General features: G+C 40.3%; 1 protein-coding gene across 4 annotated transcripts in view; it reads left to right on the top strand.

The window, feature by feature from the left end:
* LOC104059668 (LIF receptor subunit alpha) overlaps positions 1-19006 on the top strand; it is a 91438-nt gene that overhangs the window by 58715 nt on the left and 13717 nt on the right. For all 4 annotated transcript variants that reach the window (XM_054053700.1, XM_054053699.1, XM_054053698.1 and 1 more), the window contains 12 exons: positions 227-347; positions 2348-2499; positions 4415-4578; positions 5379-5553; positions 5816-6085; positions 8270-8399; positions 9954-10117; positions 11578-11723; positions 14524-14689; positions 14841-14911; positions 15363-15576; positions 18356-18535. In XM_054053700.1, coding sequence (XP_053909675.1) covers positions 227-347; positions 2348-2499; positions 4415-4578; positions 5379-5553; positions 5816-6085; positions 8270-8399; positions 9954-10117; positions 11578-11723; positions 14524-14689; positions 14841-14911; positions 15363-15576; positions 18356-18535 — 1953 coding nt within the window. The remainder of the gene's footprint in view (positions 1-226; positions 348-2347; positions 2500-4414; positions 4579-5378; positions 5554-5815; positions 6086-8269; positions 8400-9953; positions 10118-11577; positions 11724-14523; positions 14690-14840; positions 14912-15362; positions 15577-18355; positions 18536-19006) is intronic.

Raw genomic sequence — 19006 nt, 5'->3', positions numbered from 1 at the left:
ACACAAGTATAAATCCAGATTTTATTATAGGTACTTCTAGAAATCTGGCAGTCTGTATCTGTCTGTAATCAGTCACACAAATAATTAAACGGTTTTAAAATACTGTCCAGACGTGTACAATAAAAATGTACAAAGAATGGCTATAGATGAGAACGACAGCAGCTGTTTTACAGTTAGTAATTTTTTGCCTGCGGTTTTTTTGATTATTTTTCTTATATGATTTCAGGTTCTCTTGGCCACCCTCAGAATTTGAAATGTGTAACACGTAACTTACATAAAATGATCTGTACTTGGGATGTCTCTTCTAAAGGAAGACATGGACAAACTGATTTTTGCTACACTACCAAGTAAGTCCGCTGTATACCTGATTGAAAACCACCAAGTTGTTATGAAAGTATGGTTATTCCTCCATCACTGCTCATGGAATTTGTGATGCTGCTGTTTCCCAGCATCTCCAATCAGTTTTCCTAGGGTGGTGCTCCCTCCAGGCACTCTTAACTCAGGCAGTGGCGGGGTTTCTGGCAAAGTCTTGTTTCATGCTAACAATTCTCCTGCCAAAATCTCCTGCTTTCTCTCTTCAAAGGACTGGAAGATGCTCTCATTTACTCAGACTTTTCTGTGTATCTGCCTAGCCCTTGCTCAGAGTTTTCATAAGGGACATCTTCATACCGGGTTCAGTCCAAAAGGAAATGATAGTTGGAAGAAGTGAATCCTGATATGGGCCAAAGCAGTAGAATATATGACATAAGTGTTGAGATTCACATGTGGAAAAACATGAAAAATCTCTTGGTGGCTGTCTTATAGCCTTTATAAATTATAAGTTGACTGGAGAGTGTAATATTAAAGGAAATGTAAAAATTATTCTACAGTTACAATAGCTTTTCGAAAGTGAATGCAGCTTGAAAATTTTGAGACACATTAAAAAATATTCAGTGTGTTTTTCACTAATGAGAACTACATGTGCAATTCCCCATGCTGTGGGTCTGCCAAATACTTATCATGTGCTAGGGATGAGTTCAAATCCATTTTGCATTTTGATCCTGCCCTCAAACCAGATATTTTTACTGTCTTTTTTCCTGTAAATTCTGCAGTTAGCCCAGACTTGTCCTTGGGGTCCCAGGGCTTGGCTGCACTTCTTCCACCTACATGTTTGATTTTCTGTGTCTGGTTATTCCTCCTGCATTGCCAGCTATCATTTATGCAGAAAACAATACATATATGTGACAGAGTTCAGAAGTGCAGAGTTCATGAGGTACTGCTCTCTAAACAAGAACAGTCGTGTAACTGCTGCTGTTTCTCCTTAGCAAAACAGAACAGGCTTGGGTCCCTGAAGGAAAGAGGCTGAGGGCTTGAGCTTAATGCAGACCTCCCTGAGGAAAGGAGGTTTTGGGTTTCAATTGCCCAAACATCCTCTAATAATATCTCGGTACAGAAGAGGAATAGCCTTTCTGAGTGCTCTAGTGTCAGCTGGCCTTCGCTTGCCTGGAGTCTCGCGTGACTCTTAAAAGTTCAACCCAAGCTCTTGACTCCAGCTGATGGGAGCTCCAGGGTCCTGTTCCTGTTCGTAAGTGAATAAAAATCCCTCAGCAGGAAGTCTGACATTGTTCTCCTTGCTTTCCTTCCTTCCATCCGTGCCTCAAGAGGAAGGTCTGGATTTTTCCAAATTTTCTGCCTCCATGTTTGCATATCAATGATAATAAGCAAAGGATTATTATTTCCTGTGTGTGTCTATGACCTCCAGACAAAGGCCAGATCACATTGTGCTGAGCACTGCACAAACATTATGTGCAGACTGTATTTCCATATGGGATCTTAGCAGTTCTATTCCCTGTCCTCTACAGTTTCCTTATGAGTTGGACAGCGCAAGGGAACTAAAAGATTTGTTCTGAGATGGGGACACAGATGGGTGAACCTGCTCTTTGCACCCATATGCCACCAATGTGAGAAGAAATAAGAGTAAGAGGGAGGAGTTTTGGGGTTTTAGAGGGTTTATTTTGCTTATTCTGAAATATTGATTGATGGTGACACATAAGGTTTCAGAAATGTGTCTTCTGGATAAAAAGTCAGTTTTTCATTTTGTGGTATTCTCTTAACAGCTAGGTAGCTGCATTACAAAACTAGTGCACAGTCTGTCACTGTGATAAAAGTGACCTAAAAGATGAGAGAGTGCCTCTTAGTCTGATAATAACCCAAATCCATGCAAGTCTTACTCCTTCACAGACTTGACACGGAGCTTGCTTTTACATTATGAAGAATTCGTGTTTTATTTGTGTCCTAGCAATAGTACTTAACTTGTCTTAGCTTCCTATCAGCTGAAATACCTGCTTAATCCTCTCTGTGTTTTCAGTGACCTCCCCCCTCCAGTGTGTTTTAAAACTAAGGAGAAAAGGGTCGAGATTCCTGTCCCAGAGAGGTCTACCACAGTGACAATAACCACAAACAGCATTTCTGGGACTACTTTTGCTACCAAAGATTTTGAAATTCATGAGAAAGACATCTGTAAGTATCAAGCTTTGTGTGTATACATAAGGCCTTTTTACTGTGATTAACAGTGGTCCAGAAATGTACGTGCTTGCAGGTTTTTTTAGTAGTGTTCCTATGTATAAAATGTTGATACACTGAGTCCGTATGCGTGTACCATATATAATAGGTTGGTTTCTCTTCCTCTTAAGTTGAAAGAATAACACTCTTTCACTCTGACAGAATCATATTTTCCCATTTTACCCATTTTGTTCAAATGTATATGAAACTGAGCAAATTCATTTATACTTGGGAGGTAGGGTGAGGGAAGACAGAAAGGCAACAAAGCTGGTGAGGAGTCTAAAGCACAAGTCTTGGGAGGCGCAGTTGAGCAAACTGGGATTGGGCTAGTCTGGAGAAAAGGAGGATAAGGGGGGACTTTATCGTTCTCTATGACTACCTGAATGGAGGCTGTAGTGAGTTGGATGTTGGTCTTTTGGGAGAAGAAACCAGCATAACAAGTGACAGGATGAGAGGAGATGGCCTCAAGTTGTGCCAGGAGAGGTTTAGACTGGATATTAGGAAAAAAATTCTTCGCTGACAGGGTTATCAAACATTGAAAAAGCCTCCCCAGGGGAGTGGTGAAGTCACCATCCCTGGAGGTTTTTGAAAGACATGTTAATGTGACACCATCCCTGGAGGTTTTTGAAAGACATGTTAATGTGACGCTTAGGGACATGGTTTTGTGATGGACTTGGCAGTGTTAGGTTTATGGTTGGACGTGATCTTGAAGTCTTTTTCAAGCTGAACCATTCTGTGATTCTGTATTGAGTCATAGATGAATTAGACTTTCCCCTCACTTCCTCCCTCCCACAGAACGAATTTTTAAGCTGAAGATGGCATTGATACCATCTGCCCTACTTGCTCATAATTTAGTCTTTGGTTTTGTTTTCCCTGCATTTTCCTAATGCAGTCAAAATCTGAAGTCAGTAGCACTTCTTATCCATGGCTCAGTTTTTCTCTTGACAGCAGCTCCAGAACATTTAACAACACACAACTCAAAAATATATGGGCCATACACTGGGTTCTCCAGCAACTTGCCGATTCCAGGCAGGGTGAGTCTCAGATTCATCACAGGTTATCCCAGATAACACATTGACTGTAGTGAACACTTTGCAGGCACTGAGAGCCCTGGCCAGGTCCGGAGTTGGATAAATCACACATTTTAAAAAACAGGACTTATCCTACACTTGGCGAGATAAACTGCCGTAACCCTTGTACTACCATAACACTTGTCTGCTTCTCCGCCTCTTGCTTCACCACCACCAGTTTATAGAACAAATGCTTCTGTTTAATCTCCCTGTTATATCCCCATCATCATGTCACACTTTTATATTTCTTCTAGTTTGAAATCATGTTCCTCGTGATCCTCTTCAGAGCCTCATGGGAATTTCTTCCATCCTGTGCTTCTGCTGTCCCTTTATCCCTACTCTAGATTTTGTTGCAAGTCACCTGTTCCCTGCTGGTCTCCAAAACCCACTACTTCCTTTGGGGAGTTTTCCACTGTCCTCCCTGGATGTGTTGCTGTGTACGCTTCAGAGACTTATCACTATGTTTCCTTTGTCTCTGTGCTATTGAATAAAGGTTGTGAAAGATGTCTTCCTTACTGTGCGTTATGAAGAGTCATATATATGATCAGTTGCTCACACATCTGCATGTTGAGATGTTAGAAGAAAATGCTACCTGGTGACTCATCAGCACCTGTGCTTTCCTGGGAACTTTCATGCTCAAGTAATGACAGAACCCATCGTGTTCTAATTACGGAGGTTGTGTTAATGTTTGTATGGCTAGTAGCCAGTTGAGAGCAGGCAGATGTAGCTGTTAAACACCTGTAGGGCTGGTGTTGCTGACTAATGACTAGAATATGGCTTTTATCCCCTCTTTCTTTTTCAAGCATTTGTTCCTTTCACTCCACGTATTCTTAGTTTAACACCTGACTTTTCAACTTCCACTTTAAATGTGAAATGGAGTGATAATGGATCAGTCTTCCCATACGGACTGGATGCATTTTGGCAGATTCAGATACTCCGTGGAGAAGCAATGGAAAAAGTTGTACAAGTAAGTCCTTTACTTCCTTTATGAAAAATATATGTACTTTATTTTCCCTTGGTAATATTCTGGGAGGTCACTTGAAGAAAGCTGAGAATAATGAAGATTGTAGAACTTTGCAGAACCTGTGTGTAGTCATGCCTCTGGTAGGTAACTTATTGTTAAATTTGAAATTTATTAGGACACTGGCTGCTGTACTGCCAGTACTTATTCACAGTCGTAGCTTTTTTTTTAGTGGAGGCAAGTTTTTTTATTACAACCTGCTAATGAATTTGTCGTCTATTTTACACCATTATCTCTGCTTTAATTCTCCAACAGTGACTTGAGTCTTGGTGGTCTTTGAATGTTCAGTTTGCCTTTTTTTTTTTTTGCAACTACTTTATAGCTCCATTCTATAAATTTTAGGAATAGAGAAAAGATAAAATGTGCAGCCTGGGATTAATATTAGAAGAGTTTCATTTTGGAAAACTTGGAACATATCCCTGCCTGGGAGAGGCCCAGGGTACTAGGATGCAGTACATATGTTTTGAAATGCTTGGCGAGCTTCCTACTCTCCCTCAAATGTTTGCCCTCTGGTATTTCTGGCTGGCAGTGTACCTGGCTGGTGGGCTGTTTAGCATCTTAGGCTTTTGTCCAAGTAAATTCACAGCACAACTAAAAATTAAGTGGGACAATCCAACCATCTATCAGGATTTTGTGATTTATTTGGCTTAGTTTGCCATCATGTTGACACCCATGAGTTTATATGTCATTGCTAACAGGTGTTCATAAACTGTCTTCGTTGTTTTTCTGGGGGGAAAACTTTGTAGGTAATGTACTATTCAAAAATGACTCACGAAGACGTCATCCTTTCTTGGAACTGGACATCAGATACGCCTTTGGAGTGTACATCGCATTATGTGAAGATTCGCTGTTATATTAATGTAACACAATTTGTTGGCCCCAAGGACTGGAGTGACTGGAGCCCAGTAGGAGAGATCCCTGGTATGTTTGTTCCCTTGCCACTACATTTTGCTTTTTAAGAAGTAAGCCAAAATCAGAGGGAGTGTTAGACAGTGATGGGCTATGTTTTTTAGCAATGTTTTGATGAGATGCAATCATTAGTTAATGAAAGGTAGCAAACATTGATTTGCATGCATTGGCGTGCCTCTCCACAAATGTGTCTGATCAGTGCTCTGTTTATAGCAAATTATTCCTGGGAGGGTCTTTTATTTGATTTTGTTTTCTGTTCTTTCTTCTCTGCTAGGAAAAGATACCGAGCCCAATGGAAATGGGGTGTTTCCTCAGGACACTGTGGTGGCAGTAGGTTCAGATGTGACAATTTGTTGTGTCCATGAAGAAGGACAGCAGATACAACGGATGACTTATGGACCAGACATATACCCAATGATACATCTGAGCAGTCGAAGCAGTGCCATCAGAGTGCTAAATGCCAGTGCTTCAGATACCAGTGGGACAAATGTAGTGTGTATACTGTCTGAAGATGAGATGGAGGGAACTGTCTTGTTCGTAGGATGTATGTACCGTTATGTTTACTAACCTTAGGAAAATCAAAGTAATTTTAAGACTCATAGGATTCTGCTAGGTATTGTGGCTTTTTTTCTCCTGCCTTTTGGTTTCTGAGGATGAACTAGGGTTGTACTTGTTTGATTTTGCTGTGGAACCTTCAGCCCATGGAGAAGACGCCAAGCCTGGGAGGATGAGGAGGTACCCGTGTAAACCCTCTTCTCTCAGAACCTGACCCGGTGCTTCTGTCCTTTATGTCTTTTTCTAAGGCACTTCTTCACAGTCTAGGATGTTTAGTAGTTTACTGACATATGGAGATTTGTCCTCAGTCTCTATCACTTTAGGTTTACATCTGTTCTAGTTTGGTCCATGATAAGGCAAGAGTAAGACCAGTAATTGTAAGTGAAAACCTTCATTTAACAACCAGTGAAATGAAGACAGTAAGACAGTTAGAATTGCAACAACAACGGATGTGCTATGGCAGTCACTCCCTGGGAGCTAATTACAGCAAAGGAACCCAGCTGACAGTTCCTCTTTCTTGGAAAATCTTCTAAACATTCTTTTAGTATTTTCTTTAAAAATACTGAATCACTTTGTATCTTCTCTGTGTAACCAAGCTGGCTGCAGAAATCTCTTCCAGATACAAACATCTTTTAAAACAAGTAGCTGATTCTTCTATCCCATGATTGGTCACTTCAGAGCTTTATATGTTTTCTCCAAGTTTGAGAGTTGCTGTCTTCCAGTAGGTGCCCATTAAAAGTCTGTTCCCCATTAGAAATGCCTGCCTTTGAGCTTAGGGTCTTTGAGGTTGAGGGAAAGAAGAGGAGAGACTGGACTTTTGGGTTTTTTTGCTTGGGGATACGATTTTGTAGTGGACAGGTACAGTTGGACCCGATGATATCAAAGGTCTTTTCCAACCAAGCAATTCTGTGAATCTGTGTTGATTCTATGATTCTTACTGAAAGTGCGCACCAAACTCCAGCCTGCGCCTCCCATCATTGACTATGTGTATTAGGTGTGTGGTAGCAAATGCAAAACAGAATCCAGCCTTTTATGACTTCTCAGTCAGATGCCATTTTTACATTATTCGTGCAATACTTGGGTTTGTGGGAGAATCTTTTCGGTAAATAATTCAGTGGTTTGTGATTGAAGGCTGTGATAATCCTACAGATTTTTCCTATACAGTGGTTTTTGAAGAACTGGGATGTGGTGAATTGTGTTTCTTACCAGTGTTTTGTCTTGTGATACCCACTTAGTGGGAGGGGGGAGGACTTGTCACGGTGCTCTTGCTGATGAGAGACATTTAGGGAAGAAAAGACAGAAAAAGTAGTTGTGCTCACATATCACCTTGTTTAAGCGTAGGTGTGGCGAAATAAATGTTCCTTTTGGCCCACTGCTCATGAACTGAACCAAGCCTGCCACTGTTGCCTCTTGCGTTACTGCCCCTTTTCTAGGGCAGCTACATGTATGTTATTGTGCTAACTTTTAGAGAAGAGTGTATGAGATTTGAAATAAGTGCTCTGCTTAATCTCATATTAGCGTGGTTGCCCTCTATGTTGGGAGCACTGCTTTTCTTCTAGAAGGCATTCAACACTGCTACTCAAACAGTATGGAAGCAAAGAACTAGCTTTAAAAGCAAAAGATGGGCACTTTCAAAGCAACGGTGAAGAGGACAAGCCATTCAGGGCTTGCTTTAACTTTCCTATTCAGTGTGGAATTCATGCTAAAGGCAACATCTTGACATGACTTGCTTAGAGAATTCAAATCAGTGGTGGGCTGGCATGTAAGAAAATGTGACGCACAGCTGACAGCATTCCTGCACTGCTTAGTGGCTAAACTGATGCTCAGAGTTTTGGAAAAGACTTGGCAGAACTTCAGTGAAACACTTCCAGGTCAGAGCCTGGAGCTTTTGAACATATTTGCGTGTGATTTACCAGATTACCCACCCACTTAGAAGTGTAGAGTCAAGTGTTAGTCAGATGGGGCTGATAATAATTATCCATCTGTTCTATTGGGATTTTGTAAAGTGTATTATTTGTGTCGTTGGAGCATAACTATTACCACGTATTTGTGGGACATGCAGTTTAGACCCAGCAAAAACAAATGGTGATGCATTCAGGAAGCTATCATCCCAACTGTGACACGAGGATGGCAAAACTTTCACTGTCTGTTTTCATTTCTTTTCATGCTACAGTTGCCCCTGATATTCCCCAAAACCTCAGCTGTGAAACATCCAACTTCCTGACAATAAAATGCACCTGGAAACCAGGCAGACCCAGTGGACTATACGGAAATCGAAAAACAAATTACAGTTTATTTGAAAGGTAAAGCAAATAAGCACTAAAAGGAGTAAAAAGGGTGGAACTGGAGTATGCCCATTTCTGTTTGTGACAGACTTCACCATGCCTATTTAAATGAGATCTTCTCCATTTTTCAGAGCCTAAAACACTTTACAAGAATTTGTGGGAGCTGAAACTAAACTAAACTTGGAGAACCCCTGTCTAGCTCTGCAAAATCCCAATGGGAATTAAGGATGCTTTTTCACAGAAACTCATGAAGTCATGAGAACTAAAGGACTTAGTGTATCAGGCTGTTGCCAACGTGTAGATTAAGGCAAATATGAAAATACAGCAAATATCAGGAGTCATTTGCTAATTTAGTGGGGTTTTTTTATATGCAACCTGTGTTAGATCACCCGTTAGACATTTACTGAGCTTCTGGTGTGCAGGATGACAGAAACTGACTGGGGAACTTGGAATATCACTTGCAAATGGCATTCCTTGGTCATTGTGATTAGAATCAGTGAGGAGTCAACAAAATTCTGGTGGTGAGGAGGCTTCTCCATAATGCCTGAGGAGCTCTCAGGGAACTGAGCCCAAGAGGCCCAAGTCATACAGACTGAGGGGAAATCAAGTCTCAGGATGGCTTTGAAGCAAGTCAGAAGCATGTGGATTGACTTATGATCACGGTTGTCATCCAAGATGCTAGTGCTAAAAAAGTCATTGGGTTCAGTGCAAAAAGGTGGAAAAAACAGAGCAGGTATTCAAAGGAAAGGAGCTCCAGTCAGTGGCTGCCCATACTCAGCTCATGAACAGGGGTATAGTTTAGACTTGTTTCGTTCAGCCCAAAACTGTGAGATTAATGTCATGCACTTCAGGCTAAATATTCTCATCCTTGTTCTCAGCCCACAGGGAGCTATTGAAACAGAGAGTAAGGTGTGCAAAGAGCTCAGCTAGAACACAGTAAAAATAGTCAAAGGAAGACATTTCAACTTCTGCTACTGGATGAATATAACTAAAGAAACTTCTACATATGTACATACCTATGTACATACCTCCAGATGCACAGTATAGATTTTTCCCTTGAAGATGTAACTGTGGTCTTGGCTGCCTTTCCTGCTTTTGATTGAAAGGTGGTGGGGGCTAGTATCCTGGGATAACAAAGCTTAGTTTAGATTTGGCAGGACTGATAGAAGGATGTAATGTGTGCATCTTCCTAGTTCAGAAAGCAATTAAGAACATTCTTTAAATGCAAATGTATGCTGATCTGAACAAAGATACTTTAAATCAGAATCTTAGTTGTGACTTGTGAGGTGGTTTTACAGGACTTACCTGTTTTCCAGGCTTTTGTCTGGAAGGATGGAAACATTATGCTAGTGGAAGAGGAGAGTTTCACATGAGAACAGGGCAAGTCATGACTGATGCCACTTTAACCTGCGTTGTGTGTTAGATATGCCTCTGCAATCAAATCACTATATAAAGCCATGTGTCAGTGAGACGATCATTTAGTGTGTTTTCAAGTCTAGACTTCTGACTGTTGTTAGAAATTATCTTATTCAAAAATTAAGTTGTGCCCCTCCCACCCTTTTTATTTTGTAGGACATCTGGTAAAAATGTTTCATGCAAAGTCGATGAAATGAACAGAGAACGTGTCTGTGGCTTTCCAGTGCTGGGTGATCAAAACATCTACGATTTTGTATTAGGTGTCTCCAATCCTATTGGGCAAACAGAGGCATCACTTTTGGTTGATTTAACTCACAGAGGTAAGACCTAAGATTTACAAAGGCAAGAATGTACGTTTACTGTATGCTAACCATGTATTTGTTTTGGGTTTGAAAAACTTTGACGTGGTGTACTTGCCATTATTTTGCTTTATTTTCACCAATGTTTCAGTGTGTTTGACAACTTGAACTTGAAAAGAAGAAAGCTTAGGACATATCCTGAGGCGGCGATTAGGTGTACAGTGAGATGCCAGCTCTTGACAGCAGTGCTACCATATTGGATACATTACAGTGTGGATAAATACTACTTGTGATCTAATAATTAGTCAGCTGCTGTTTATGTATTACTTCATATTATATTACATATTAATAATTAAAATTCAGGTGTAACTTCATGAACTGTATATGAACCTGTATTTCAATGTCTGCTTGTAGGGCAAAATATTATGCAGTTTTAAAACAGTAGGATATGGAGCGTTAAAACTGTGGCACTGAAAGATGATAGGTAATAGCAGAAGAATTACCTGCTATCGGTAATAGTCATGATCATCAGCTGCCATGGTTTATAGAAAAAAAAACTTCTTTCATTAGACCCTCAGTTTAAACAAGAAAAGGGAGAAGATGACCGTCTTTCTAGTAATATCTTCTCCATCCTTTTTTCTTTTGCCTCCATAATCGCCGCTGAGGATTATGGGGTTCTTAATGGTTACGGCATTCTTCCATTCTCACTGGAAAACTGAATTTAAACATGAAGATGGTGTATGTTTTTTGTCAATGTCCCAGTTCAGTTAGCCCAAGATGAAAATTTTCAGAGTATGTTTGCAGGTCTTACAAAAGCATAACTTGTTTCTGTTAATTATAAAGTCAGCAGTTTTGCTCCCAGTCAATATGACTGCTATTTCCTATTTGTTTCCTTTCTTTCCCTCGCTGTCTACTTAATTTCCAATATAGAGTACCTGTTTCCTTAAGAGTAACTGGGCCGATTCCAATGGTAGAGATTTTTTTTTTATGTCTGATAGCTCTGAATAGTAACGCTGAATATTATTGAAAAATTCTGTGAAGGGAGTTTTGGGGAGGGAGAGGTCCTTCAGGACTCCTACCCTTGTCCTAGTCTGCAGATTTTAAGTTCTAACTTAGAAAGTTCCCAGAAGGTTAATAAAGTTAAGTGACTTCCATCCATCACTGTAGTCCTCTGAAATAGCTCATGTTTACCTTTTTTTGATAATGTCAGTAGAAGGGAAAATATTTTTCAGTATCTCAAACTTCTTATCACTTATGCCAGTAGGCTCAGCCTGAAGTAAATCTGTTTCCATGTTTGGTAGCTCAGAAGAGCATCGGGAATGAGGTTGTTTGCAGTTGCCTCCCCAGCACCATCTGTTTTAGTTGTTGATCAGGTCATTTATTTAGCCTTCCAATTCTTATCGATCTTTCAAAATCATATTTTTCTGAACTAAGGTGAATGTTTCTTTGTTAGAACTGAAGGTTTTTTCTTTATTTTTAAGTTCATCCAAAATCTCCAGAAAAGTTAACTGTTTCTGGAACCAGCTCTACAAGTGTCCGTCTGCATTGGTTTATAAATGGCAGCTTTGCTGAGATCAGACTTCTGTGTCAAATTGAAATTAGCGGTGGTCACTCTGAGCGAAAACTGGTAAGTGTTGCTTTTAATGGATTTCTTTTTTTGGCTCAAATGTTGATCTTTTTCACTGAACTAATCATATTTCAAATTCTTTTCTCTCTTAAGTGCTTCATTCTTATCTTCTTATTGAATGATGAATGTAGTAATGAGTAGAAGTTCATCTAAATTCAGAAAAAGTTCTGTTCGTCTCTCTTGTTGCCTGCTTTCTCTTTTTTTTTTTTTTTTGGTTGATTTTAAACAGTTTAGAGAAAGTCAAGTTACTCACTATGTTATTTGGTACTCAGAGGGTGCTTTATACTGACCCTTTAGGTAACAACCCTTGTGCTCTATCCTTCCTGGTGTGAACTGTATTAACACACACTTGTTCCAGGATGCGTTGCTGCCTTGCAGACTTCCACATTACTTGTTTTGGGTTACCTCTTGCAGTCTATAATTTAATTTCAGGTTTTCTTCGCTCAGAGAACAGTTCATTTGTTTGCTGTCAGCAATTGATCTACGTGTGGCTGTGATAGGGAGCTGCTAAACCTGCTTCTATACCAGCAATGTAGAGGCAGGATAGGAAATGATTCTCCCACTGAGCGTATCAGTAGATAATCCCCAGTGAAGACCTCTGCAGCTGGAGAGAAGACGATATTTCTGGCTGGAGTTCAGATTTCTCAGTATTCAGGCTTCCAGCCACTGCTCGGCTTAGGTACTGTGCGTCACTGCCTGAAGCCACATATTTACTCTGCAGACTGTCAGAGAAGCTTAAAGTACTAATGTAGACACCAGCATCAAATAGTGAGTGTAGGTGGTGAGAATATATCCTCTTCTTCCGTACTGCCTAACTTAGTGTGGGGTGTGATCTGTGTCACTGAGGAAGCGTAATGACAGAACTGCGTGTTCAGTTGGCCTGAGGCTTACCCCCAGATTCTGCATTTGTGCGTTCAGATGGAGTATCTCTAGTCAGCCTGGGTAGGCATGTGCAGAATTATCAGGTCTTAGTGCAGACAGCCTGAATTTGTAATTTGAGAACATGAACCTCAGAGGCTGTTTTTTACAGCACTTGTTTGATTTTTTTTTTGGCTGGAGTATTTTAGTACCCACTGCACTTAGTTGCTGTTTGGGTACACCTGTTGGTCACAACCTTGGATAAGTCATTCTAGCCGCAGAATTGTTGCAGCTCAGACTGAAGATAATCATTATCTACATTGCCTCTAAAATAATAAGGTGGTAGTTGATGCATTATCTATAAGAGTATTTTCAAAATACTTGCAGAACGCTTAATGAGTGTGGGGGCCTTAAGATTTTTGGGTTTTTTTTATTTTGCCTATAATATGATAAATAGCATCCAGACAGTAGGCACTACAAAGAAAATCAGGTAAATCTTTGGAATCAACAGTAGAAGGAACTGGCTTTTAGATGTACATAATAACTCTGACAGATGAGCTCTGCTGGATTTTCATGTGTGGTCTGATATAGTATCACACCCAGTTGTCTGCATTTCTCTGCTCCCAACAGTTACTGCTTCTGGAGCAGTCAGCAGGAGAAGCAAACACCTGAATGTCACCTTCCCCCAGCTCAGTTAGCTTCACTGCTAAAATACTAGGTTTACACAGTTTTGTTCAGACAGGGTTAATCTGCTCAAATTCTGGGTCACAAATTTGCTTGTAAACTGTGCTACCAGGTCAGTCATCTGGAGTGGCGAGAGATGGCAAGGTCTTATGCTGCCACAGCAGTTTGTTTCACTGCACCTGTATCAGAGCCCTAAGCTACAGATATTTTTAAACACAGCAACCAGCTCAGCAGAAACTTTTACAGCCTTGTTACGCTGTCTGTGGTTGCTTAATAAAAAACCTCCAAGAGTTCCCTGTAATAAACAAAAGTAGCTGTGAAATTGTTATGGGGTTTTACACGGCATTTTGAAGATGTTTTCAGAAGCTTTTCCATCTGTATGAGACATTGTTGCCTTTTTTTGTATTTTTCAAGTTGTCATTTGGTCTTAGAAATGCACAATTAGTTGCAGCTTAAAGTCACTTGGAGTCCAGTTTTTGGCCAGTGTGAAGCACATGTGTTATAATTAGATTCAGTCAAAAATATTCCCAGGCTGAGGGTTTCTTTAAGGAATCATGACACTGAAACACTCCCTGAACTCACACCATTTTAAGAATAACAACAGACTATTCCTGTCAGAAAAGCTGTGAACAGAGGTCACCTGGGTAAGACTTGAATACTATCTGTTAAAGGAAAAAAGACAGCGTAGGAAGAAGACTGCATGATAAGCATCTTGCTCAGACAGACTCTCTTTAGCCTGCGTCTCTGTGTGTGTCTTAGGCAAAAAGACCTTTGTCCACCTAATTTGATGTGTACACGCACAGTGGAAGTGCAGGTTCTGAATACCAGAGAGAAAATCCTGGCCTGATTCACGTGAGCAAGTTTTGCTGCATATGAAAGAGGGGAGGACTGGACAGGATAGATGGGAGGCAAAATCCTGCTAACGTGTGCAGAGCTTGTCCTGTTGAAGGCTCATCAGTGCTCTCTCTCCTTTTCATGCTTCACGTCTGAAAGGTGTTACCTACTGTGATACTTCAATTTCCATGCTACTTGTGACTTCATTTTGGCAGATTTATGAAAAAGCTTCCTCTGTTTAGGCTGCCTGCATAGGAGATATTTCTTTATTATTATTAATTCTCTGTAGGGCTTGACGCAGCTTCTTTTCACATTGTTGTTGTTCTTGAGGCGAAAAAACACCTTTTTAGGTATTGACTTTCAGCATAATCTAGGAGTAAAAAAATACATATGTATCTTGTCAATATCTGTAAATTTTTAACAGCACAGTGTCACCATGCCTGGTGGAAACTTCTCAACTTACACAGCTCAGCTGAATGGATTGCAGCCATATACCAAATACCGGTTCAGTGTGCGCTGTTCGGCTGCTGACCACTTCTGGAGGTGGAGTGACTGGAGCAGGACAGAGGAGCACACAACACTGGAAGCCCGTAAGTTTATCACTCTTTGATGATAAAATGTTGAACTTCTGAAGCCATGTATTTTAAAATGAGCCATCTAAAAAGCTAACTTTTTGATAGATGGTAAATTGTCTAGTATGCAACTGGGGAAAAAAAAAACCACCTCTTTTTTTTGCCTTAGCTCCATCGCAAGGACCAGATATCTGGAGAGAGAGAAGTCCTTCTGGAAAAAGCATAAAAATCTTCTGGAAGGTAGATAGGATACTTACGTTTTAAACAATATGTAATGTATCTATGAAAAACTGTTTCCTTACACATTTATGCACAAATGAAGTTTACACGTTTATGCACAAATGAAGTTTGTAGTCGATAAACTGTACTGCTTTTCTTAACTTTTAATAGAATCATCCATTGAGATGAGTTTTTTTCACTAAATAAGAAAATTATTGAAATTTTATAATTTAAGCATTGCACCGAGAAGCATTTCATATGAAAGATTACATTTCTAATATATCTCTGCTGAAAGTTGAAAGCTTATGAACTTAATGTCTGGATTCTCAAAGTCACAGTTGAGTAACATGCTTTTCTGCCTCATACTCCTATGCAGTCATCAGACTAGATCAGGGCACTAGATTTGTGTTGTGACTATGATTTCTTTTGCTTATTGCGTTTTCATTTTAATGCACTCTTTGTCTGTTCATAGCCTTTATCCCTTTCTGAAGCTAATGGAAAAATTGTATCTCATGAAGTATCCTGCTACCAGCTAGAGACACCACTGGAGTTTAAAGAGGTCACCGAACCCTCAAACAGTACTGAGATAAAACTTGGAAAAAATGACTGTGTCATTAGTGTTGTAGCCAAAAACCATGCAGGCTCATCTCCTCCTTCAAGAATAACAAGCGTAGAACTTCCAAATGGTGAGTGCTCCCAGCAGAGAACTAAATATCTTCAAAGTTCAGGGGGTACCTGGCCAGTTGTTCATTGAAAAATAAGATGATATGTGCTTTGTTTGTGTTTGGTTTCAAATCTGTTGGGTGGAGGAAGAAAAAAAAATTGCTGCTTTGCTTTTAGGGTAGCGTCTCACCTATTAATTGTGCTCTCTGCATAGAAGGAGGGTGATAGTGTGCAGTCTCTGCACCTATGTTGCTCTTTTCTGGAGACCTCACAGGGACAACAAGGATAATGCATTGAACATCAGTTTCAGTCTCTGATGTTTAGGGATATCTGTTAATTTCTGTGTGCTCTTGTTGAGATGCTGAAAAGCGTTACATGCTTGAGAGAATCAGAATAAAGTTTTAGGGATATTGTATGGCTTTTTCAGGGGAGAATTGTCAGTTCAGTGCCTGTGATATCCAGGATATTATTTGGGCTGGTTGGTTAAAGTGTTGGCATCCTTGTGCTAGGAAATGGGGTTTGAAAAGGAGGTAGGGTTTAAGCTTCCCAGTTAAAGCATTGCCACTCTTGCTGTGGGCTTTTATAAATGGAAATAGCTGAGCGAGATAATGATTTTCTGCTCCTAACACTGAGCTTGGGGGGAATATAATGATTGCATGGTTTTTTTTGAGAGTCCATGCTTTCCTGCATGCCAGAAGGAGTGCATTCTCCTAAAGTCCAAGCCTTTAGCTCCAGATCTGCCTGATCATCTGCAGGGAGGACAGATTTACACAGCAAGGTCCCTCTCTGTTTGTTTGCCAGGAGCATGTATGGTGCTGCTGCTTCTTCACTCAGAGAATAGGTATCACAGTCATCTGTCTTGCAGCTCACATTCTGATAAGACAATGCTGTCTCTTGCTGAACAAAAAGTGCTTTGACGGAGATTAACAGTGAGGGGAAAACTGAGTTTGTTTCCATACAGAGGAAACCCTTATTCTAAATGTTTCTTGTGCTTCTCTGAAACACCAATATCTAAAATATATTCTTAGTCTGTTCCCTGGAGGGAAAAGTAATTGTATGGGACAGTTGAATGAATGAAAATGCTTTTATAGCTCTCCATCAGCAGTGAAAGAACAAGACTCCTAGAGTCAGGGAGGTCTCTGTAATGTCTTTGTGGTGTGGGACAGCTGAGGACAGCTGGAGCTTTGCATTCATTTGCAGCTTTCTCTCAGATGTCTGAGGCTCCCTTTGGTGTTACCCAACTCATACTCGTTAAAGATTTGCTCCCAAGTTGGTATAGGAATTATCTGAGTCACTGACTGGAGTCATGAAAGATGACTCATTCACTGAACTGGATGACATTTCTGCCCAAACATCTTTTCTGGCTGTTTCCGCTGTACAGTCTGTAAGTGCTTTTAATGTCCATAAAAGAGCGGCAGCTCTGAAGCTTGAGATCTGCTGAGGTTTTGTGAAAACTGAAAACACAAGCAATGGATACTCTGCCTTAATTTGTCAACTGTTTCTGAATAGTGCTCTGTAGAGAGTCAGCACGTGTAATCTGGCTGCTACAGGCTCCCCTACCGCAGTAGTACTGCAGTGCTAGTAGTTATTGCTGCTAGTCTACCTTGCAGCTATAAATACACCAAAATTAACAGTACTGCCCTGGGTAAATTTATAGTCATGTGGTTCAGGAAATAAAATTGAGTGTGGTGTATTTAAGCACTTTTTTAGAGAGTATGTGCTCACTGTCAGTAAAAAGTCTTTCCTATAAATAGGAAAGTTAAAGCAGTCTAATTAGAAATATGCCCGCTTCCATCATCATAGAAGTGTGGTTTCACTGTATGCACAGTAGTGGTTTAGGGGAAATTATTGAAAGACTTCTGGAGTTGACTTTTCACTTTTTAATCGTGTGCCTTTCTTGACATAAGCAAGCTAGGAAAGGATTATACACTTAGCTGTATGTTAAGATTATTTGGAAACGGTCCTTCAACATTCACAGCACGTCTGTGAGAGTAGAGTTTTCACAGCACTGCTTCTTAAAAACTGCCCTTGCCCTTCAGCCTTCAATAGTTTATGGCTTTAATAACATGAAATAATAGACTCAATAGGGAGCATAAATGAGAACACTGAAAAAGGAAAAACTGAAACCCTGAGATTGTTTTGCAGTTCTGTCGTGGGGCCTCAGCTGTTGTGGTGGCCTTTGGAAGACATCCCTTAGCTCAGCGGGGTCCCATCTGATGGACAGCCGTGGAGGGAAGCTGCAGGAATCAGAAGTTGTTCCTAGAGCTGATCACTTCAAGGGCAGCTAAACCTTTGATAATAGAAGCAAGAAAAACATACTAACGGCAAAGCTTTTTTTTTTTTTTAATTTAACCTTGGTAAACTCCATAGAGGTTGGTGGTCAGGTGACTGACAGCAAGGCACCTTGAAAGAAACACAAAGCAAACTGTTTGATGAAGTGAGAGCAGGAATTTATAGCTGTAGGCTCTAGCCAAATAGGTGTCATGTCAGATTTGAACCTGACATCTACTGTAAATCCTTACCTTGAAAAAGTGCTTTTTTTAAGCCAGTCCTGAGCTGCAGCATTTCTCGTCATGACACTTAAGGCTGGCTGAGGGATTTGCTGCAGGCTACGTCTGGTTTCAAGAACTTTAGAAAGCATATCTGAGTGCACTGCTTCGAATTTCACAGTACCAGAAGCTCGTTCTTAGAAATGACTGCAGTTTATAAAACCTTTGTTCTGTGGCTGGAAAGCTTTCTTTCACCTTGGAGTGCAGATAAGTATCTTCTCTCTGATGGCTTTTTGTGTCGTCTTTGTTGCAGACAATGTCAAAACAGATCGGGCTATGGCAATGGGGAATGGAATTTATATTTCTTGGAATTCTTACCCCAACATGACCTGTGGCTACATAGTAAAATGGTGTCATTCATCTGCGTCTGAACTGTGTAGTGTGGACTGGCAGAAATTTCCTTCAAATACAACGGATGCGGTGATAAAGTCTGGTAAGCCAGAAATAATTTTTTATGTTTCTTTCTGATTGAGAGTCTCAGCAGCAACTGTAATGAAAGCAGCACCGGTGCTATGGTTGAAGATTGTTGCATTGATGTGTGTTTGTGTATATAAATTAACCCCTTCTCGGTACAGTATTTATCTTAATTTCATACATACCCTGGCCAAATCCAGATATCAGTCTTGGTTTAACTGTTACCATCCTATGTTTATTAACTGTTTCAAAATTACATCTTCTAGCTACACCCAACAGCTTCCTAACTCAGCCTAATGCATAACGGTTATTCTAGGATTTGGGAGTTCTGTATCCTAAACATAAACAGAACTCTTGGGATGAGGGGAAGGCTGATCTATTGTTTTTCTGTGAGGCAGATTTTTTTAAGCATGACCTCCATGTGTTGGCTCGTTGTCAGAAATTGAAATTCCTGGAACGGGGCACATTCTAGGTCTCTGAATGTTGGTGG

Source organism: Cuculus canorus, chromosome Z (genome assembly GCF_017976375.1).
Source record: "Cuculus canorus isolate bCucCan1 chromosome Z, bCucCan1.pri, whole genome shotgun sequence".
Taxonomy (NCBI): domain Eukaryota; kingdom Metazoa; phylum Chordata; class Aves; order Cuculiformes; family Cuculidae; genus Cuculus; species Cuculus canorus.
The sequence above is the reverse complement of the archived record's forward strand: the minus strand, read 5'-3'. Positions and strand labels throughout refer to the sequence as shown.